A 6,878-nucleotide genomic window follows, 5' to 3' on the forward strand; every position below is an offset into this window, starting at 1 on the left:
GAAGGGGAAGGGGAAGGGGCCCCGGGACGCTGCTCCCCGCGGGCTGAGGCACCAGGGTCCCCGGCCCGGGCCGGGCCGCCACACTGCTTTGTCGGGCTTCTCTGATCAGAGATAACACAAACACTCCGTTCCGTGGTAAAACAGGTCCCGCTTTGTTTACGTAAGTTTCTGCTGGAAAACAAATTGCACTTGGTTTTAATGTCAGAACCTCTGATTTTTAAATACTCATAATCCACTGTCCTGGCCAGGTATTTCAAAGGCCTGCTTCCACTTACTAAACGACAGATTTTCTGAAGTGTCTTCACATATTTGAAGCTCTCTTCAAAGGGTATGGTTTTGTGATATTAACATATGCAATTATACAACAAACCCTGATCCTGTTCACATAGGAACATCTGTTCTCCAAGCTCTGTTAACATAACCCCTTCTTGGTGTTCGCTGCTTCAAGGTAACAACGTTCTTTACATCAAACAAAATAATATCTCATTAAAAAAAAAAATCCATGTTTTCATCTTTTTCCATTTGGACAACAGCAAACTTCTATGTTCAATAGCTCCTTTTATGTGCAGGGCTCTCAAAGGCTTTACAAATTGTAGAAGGTGATCGTTCATACAAAACACTGAAATGGAGCCAAATGCCGAAATGAAGCTATTGTAGTGGCTTCAAACAATGCAACAGAAAATAGTTATTTTGGCTGCTTGAAGACCATAGTGAGACAATAGTTTTCCAGAACAGTTTTTCAAAAATCTCACCTGCTTTCTCTTGTTTTGTGCACAGCAAACGGGACCGATCAGCGCTACTCTGGTGATGACCCGCCCTGTGAAGGGGCCCCGTACTATTCAGTTGGACTTGGAAATGATCACTGTTAACACCGTCATCAACTTCAGAGGAAGCTCTGTCATCCGGCTGAGGATATACGTATCACAGTACTCCTTCTAAACCTTGAGTTTGTGCCCTGGAAACATTAAAACAAAAGAGACGGTTCCTCCTCTGCAGAACTCTCTTCTCAGAAGCCAGTACGTATAGCAGCTCCAAACCAAATCAGTATTTCCACAGACCTGGTGACCTATGCCTGTCTGAGGAGGGAGGCCTCTTCATGCGCAGTCCCTACCAGGATGCAGACATCTGAAGATCTATTGTCAGCAGATCCCATATGATTTTCTATGTGGTCATGTATTTTAAGGACTCTTCTTTCCACTGTAAACACTTGTAGGGTATGAGTCTCTGTTTGAAAGACTGTGAACCTTTGTAGCTCCAAGGCTGCTTAGCAAAAAGCACCAAAGAAACTGAGGAAAAAGCTGGCTTTTGCAATCTTGCCTTTTTTTTTTCATTATAAATGGAAAGCAGACAGACAAACAGAAACAGAAGCAAAAAGCCACCTATTGAAACAAGGGATCTCAGAAGTGCTAAATTACATTCCCCTTTATCTCTGGAATTATCAGTCAGGCACTTTGTCTCAATTCACCCTGCATTTGTCTTAGTTTCACCTGTTTTTTTCTTTGATTCTATTTTATAGTTAAAATTCATTGTAAATTCATTCCAAAATACATGTTGTACTATGTAATCTTCTACTTTCTAACAAAGTGTCACATGCTTGGGTTCCTTCCTGTATTAAATCTTTCTATATAACAGAGTTCATAGAAATCTATCACTGGATGGTATGTTTTACAATATTTAGGATGTTATGCTTATTTACACCCAGGCTCCTTGACATAGGCCTCCACTGCCAGAATAGTGTCCAGAGACCTCAGAGCAGATAAGAATCAGAACTTTATTTTCCCCTGTTTTCCCGAGTGTGATAGTTGCAAACAGTTTGTAATGGTTATAAGGCAGTGAGACTAACTCTGTAGTTAAGGCTGCAACTGATCTTCTGTTCAAAGACCGTCCAAATTCCTTCAGAAAAAAAATTAATTGTTCTGTTCACGCGCAGTCTCTCTCCTACATTCCTAACATTGGGTAAAATAAGCTGAAAAGGACTTGGACCAGTCTTATCGTTCATGCCTCTGCCACAAAGCAGACCCCATTATACCAGTACCCAGACCTCAAATGATGGGATCCCACAGTTTCCATAGGCAGTGTCTTCTCCTCAGGTATAACTGCTGTGACCAATAGAAAGTTTCTACTAAAGTCTAATCTGAATCTCTGCTGTTGTAATTTAAATCCATTGCTTTTTAGCCTACTGCTTTTTAGCCTTAGCAGTAGAAATAGAGAATAGTTTATCTTCCCTTTTGCAGCAGTCTTTAACATGTCTGAAGACTGTTGTCATGTCTCCCCTCAGACTGTTCCTCTCTAGTCTAAACAAACCCCATTCTTTTGGTCTTTCCTCATACATCACATTTTCTGGACCTTTGATCATTCTTGTTGCTCTCATCTGGATTCTCTCCAGTTGGTTCACATCTTTCTTGAAGTGCAGCGCCCAAAACTGTGAAAAGTATTCCAGCTGAGGCCTCCCAGTGCTAAGCTAAATCTATATATATGTTTAGGAGTTTGAGAAAAAAAATCATGTAGTTTGGAGGTGTAATGCTTACCTTGTTGAAGCCACTGGCAGTTTGGTCTTTTATTTTAGTAGGGATGAGGGTTCATATGCCTTGTTCTTAAATTTCTCTGAAGCAAGCTCTTTTGCTTCTTCCCCCTGCTTTTTCCTTATTGGCTTATTTGCTCTCCAGCATCACTAGGGCAGGAAACATAACCTTTGTTTGTCTTTTTGAAGACTGGAAGTGCTTAATGCTACTTGGGAAAAGAAGTTTATGAAGATTATAATGCAAGCAGGCTGGAGCAGAGTAGAAGCATTATGTGAGGTCTTCATTAAAGTGGAGTATTAAATGGGAGAATACAGACTCAGAAAGTTATCACAACACAGACTGCATGACACAATCAGAAAATTTACTCTTGTTCCTAATAAGCTTTGTGAGTTAGTCTGGAGTTGTTTTTCCACAGCTGTAATAGAGACTCTGCTGTTTTCACTTGTAATCAGCTTGAAGGAAGCCCTGATGCAATGGCTCACAGCAACGAAACACTGAGTTGAGCGTGCTTTAGCAGCTTCCATTTCTTAATGGTTTAAAGTTTTCTCCATGCTGCTACAACATCCTGGGATCCTGTGGCTCAGAGCTCTGTACACAGGCTGTCCTTCATTGTAAAAACAAAAAGGCTGGAGCCTGATTCCAGGGTTTAGGCCAAGCTAAGGGCAGGAAGCCAATGAGTTTTGTGAGTAGCCGACTTGGAGGAGATAAATGTAGAGGAAATGTGCAGAGAAATATCAAATGCAAGAATGTGCTTCCTGAGTGTATCATGGCTCATTGTATACCACAGTCTTGGAGGGGAAAATAGAGATGACCAGGAAGGATGAATGCTAGTTTATAACCATGGGGCTAAAAGTGCTCATGTGTCCCAGATGATGGAAATGAGACGTGGGAAACAAGCAGCCCCTGGTGGCCTAGAGAGTAGACAAGGGGCAGGCAGGGTCTTGCATTAAAGATGTTACACTCTTAACATGCTGAAAGTTTTCCCAGTGCTTGAAAGCCCCTTTGTCCCCCCTTTTGTGCCCCTATGTTATGGCTGCTTCAGGCCCAGTTGAGGAGTCCTCTCTCTGGAGAGGAAGCACACCCTGTTAGACATCAGACAGTTTCTCACTTCTGGGCTGTTCTCCCATGGCCCCCACATACCAACCTGATTTAACCCTAATTTAGAAACATCAAAGCCCAGAGGAATTCCATAACAAAACACTTTGTTAAAAGAGTAAAGCTTGAATGCTTGGTTTTAGCAGGGTCCAGCAAATACTCATAAAACAGTATTACACATTCTCTATAAACATTCTGTGCCTTAAAAAAAAAAAGTGAAAAGTCTGGAAACAAAGGAATTCAGCCACTTCTCAACCGCCATAACATCTTCCATCACTCACTATCACTCCAGCCAACTTTAACTTTGCCAAAATATATGCCAATCTCAAAATAATAAATTACTAGCAGTTTATAACATCTAAACTCTCCATTTCCTAGTCAGGGGTCTGTTTCCAATAGACCATCACAGGCTCATATATTACAGCAATTCTCACCAAATAAAAAAAAGGACTATGCATGTCAGGTTTTTACAGCATGAAAGTTAAAAATGCAAACTTGCCACTGCAGTATACATTCATGTTCTCCTTTGAGGACAGGCCTCCCTTAAAGCAGACAGAATTCCAGGTCTGCTCAGAAAATGACTTTATTCTAACCTATTGCAGAGGATTTTCTAACACAAAGAGATTTACCATATGGTTAATAGACAATATTCTGGCTGGCACCAGACAAGGGCACTGACCCTGGTCTGGGTACGTGTCACTTCCCACGGGCTCTGCTCTGACATGCCCCTCGCTCAGCGTGGCAGAGCCGTTCCCTGGCCGGGCTGGGGAGGGACAGCTCTTTGCCTCTCCTGGCGTCAGCTGTCATGTCTGTTTAAACGAAAGTCCTCAGGACAAAGACTGCCTCTCACTATGTGTTTGCACAGCACCTATTGCCAGTGCAATAATTGGAATAAAAGTAAACAAAGGCAGAAATGGCAGTAATCTTTGATACAGATCACAATGATTGGGAAGGAGAATCTACTGTGAGAAATTAACCAAGTGATTCATTTTAGTCGGGTTAGGTGCCAGAGGGAGAAGAATGGCAAGAGATGAATGATCCAGTGCTGTAGAGGTGAATGGGTCCTATCATTTGGCTTATTTGATTTTGAGATATTTTTAGAGGATTGACTTTTTTTGACACAGACAACAAAATGTTATTTCACCTAAGAGTTTGCTGGATCCCACAGAATCTCTTTTCAACTTGTGCTTCTCTGACAACAATAACTTTGTTGAGAATAACCAAGCTTCTTTGAGTACCTGGTCACCCACCATCACTGAATGTGGTGTCCAGGGCCATTCACACAGAACTATCTCCTTTTCAAGTTGGGAGCTTGTACTCATATTTACCTTTTTTTTTGGCTCAGCATTTAGAAGAGTCAACTTTCATTGTCTCATAAACACGGTATCGGCATCAGCAGAGCTTACATATTAATTTTTCTCTGTCTAGAGCAAGCAGAGCAATAGAATCAGTACAGTTTGTTGTCATTCAGGTTCTCCAGTCTGGCTTACTCACAGAATGTGCTACTGAATATCTTCCATAGCATGTAGCTGTGTTAGAACCCTATGAAAAGTTCATAGCATAAAGTTGTATAAAAAAAATAAAATTAATAGAAGTATGCCCCAATGTTACTCAAGCCTGACAGGCACTATTATTAAAATAAATCTCTATCCTGGATGGACAAAAACCTCAGCTGGTGTTAATTTGCATGACTCTACTGCTCTTTAACGGAAAGATAAAAAGTATACTTAGGATCTTCCCTGTATGTGTGTAAAGCACTGTGCAAGTGTCTGTATACAAGGAGAATTTACAGAAGCTAAAACTAGTTGTGGTACTGTGGTTCTGCATTTGGAAGTGTAAGAGTTGTAAGATATCACAGCACAAGCAGATTCTGTTTCCTCATCTGACGTGAGTGCAGAAAAGTGATTAACACCTGTCACACTTTGTTGTTTTAAGTCTTTGAACCAATTCTGAATAGCTCAACCCCAAAGCAGGTGCCATGCGTGAAGACTGAGGCTGATGGTCATAACTAGACTTTCTGGGATTCCACAGAAAGCCTGTCCAGAAAGGTGACCTGTGCTGAAGGATCAGTGCCGTAGGGAGTGTAATGGTCCAGAGGTATTGTACGGGGATGTCTCTGATCCTGCACCTGACTCTTTCCTCACCTGTTTCAGTGCAGACTGCATCTGATCTTTGTAAATGTGCACATCAGAGGTGGAAATCTCACCTATTCCAGTTCTTAGTTCAGACTTCTGAGATCCCTCTAGTGGTTTCCATTGGCCCAACCGATCCCCCCCTGTAACTCAGCTAATATCAGCAAAGTCATTTTTACACCAGCAAGCAAATGAAGATGCAATAACCTTGATGTAAAAATTGAGGAATGTAGCTGGGTAGCAAAGGGATCTTTAGAAAACACTTCAGCAACCAAAAATTCCTGAAATATTCAATCTCTTTCAATTCCCTCCTGTATCCTAGGAGTCACTCATTCTCCCTTTTGAGTATGTCCTGGACAAGTGATCTCATTATGGTCATGCACTGCAAGCACATGCTGAGTGAGCTCCACTTCTCCTCTGGCACTATGTAACATTTTTCGCTTTGCATTTTGGAGTTCAGTTGTAGGCTATGTGTCTCTTCTAGGCTCTGACTGACCTCAGTTGCTTTCCTCATAGCCAAGGCAGATCCGTTGTTTCCCTGCCAAGTTCCTCTGCACCCACCATCTGTATAAGCAGCTCTTCATGTGTTCCACTGGAAATGCAGGCACTGCTGTTGGCCCATCTGCTGCTTTTGTACCCCTCTCCCTCTGCAATGTCGGAGGGCACGCTTACAGCAAAGTACTAGGTCTGAATGGCTGAAGGGATTGCCCAGCCTGCTGGCAGAGCCTAGCGTCATGAAGAGGATTAAAAAAAACCCCACAAGCCCCCAGTGTTGAAGGCAATAGATGCTCTTTTGGGCCCTGATGAATCACTCTTCTCCTGAAATTGTGTCTGTATCATGCTGGCTTGATAGTCTCAAGGCTTTTTAAGAAGCCTGATAAGAATATGCTTATGCAATACATCCTTAGGCTTTTCACACCTTGGATGAGGTTTTCCCGGTTTGCAAAGAGCGTATTTGGCCCAGTCAGAGAGAATGCAATGTGATCACCACTATGCTGAGGTCAGTGATCTCTAACCACCTTACATCAGGTCTGGATTTAGCCCAGTTTTATTTTAAGTCTTGAATCTCAGTGTCAGTGGTATAAATGTAAACAGATATGTATTCTTTTTACAGTAGAGCTGAAAGAGT

General features: G+C 42.0%; 1 protein-coding gene across 2 annotated transcripts in view; it reads left to right on the forward strand.

Moving 5' to 3' along the window:
- Window positions 1–1,646, forward strand: part of FBLN5 (fibulin 5) — a 45,872-nt gene extending 44,226 nt beyond the window's left edge. For both annotated transcript variants that reach the window (XM_009705732.1, XM_009705733.1), the window contains one exon: window positions 778–1,646. In XM_009705732.1, the coding sequence (XP_009704034.1) occupies window positions 778–939 (162 nt within the window). In that variant the 3' untranslated portion in view covers window positions 940–1,646. The remainder of the gene's footprint in view (window positions 1–777) is intronic.
- The last annotated feature ends 5,232 nt before the right edge of the window (window positions 1,647–6,878 follow it).

The sequence above is a fragment of the Cariama cristata genome, unplaced genomic scaffold (assembly GCF_000690535.1).
Source record: "Cariama cristata isolate BGI_N322 unplaced genomic scaffold, ASM69053v1 scaffold17758, whole genome shotgun sequence".
Taxonomy (NCBI): Eukaryota; Metazoa; Chordata; class Aves; order Cariamiformes; family Cariamidae; genus Cariama; species Cariama cristata.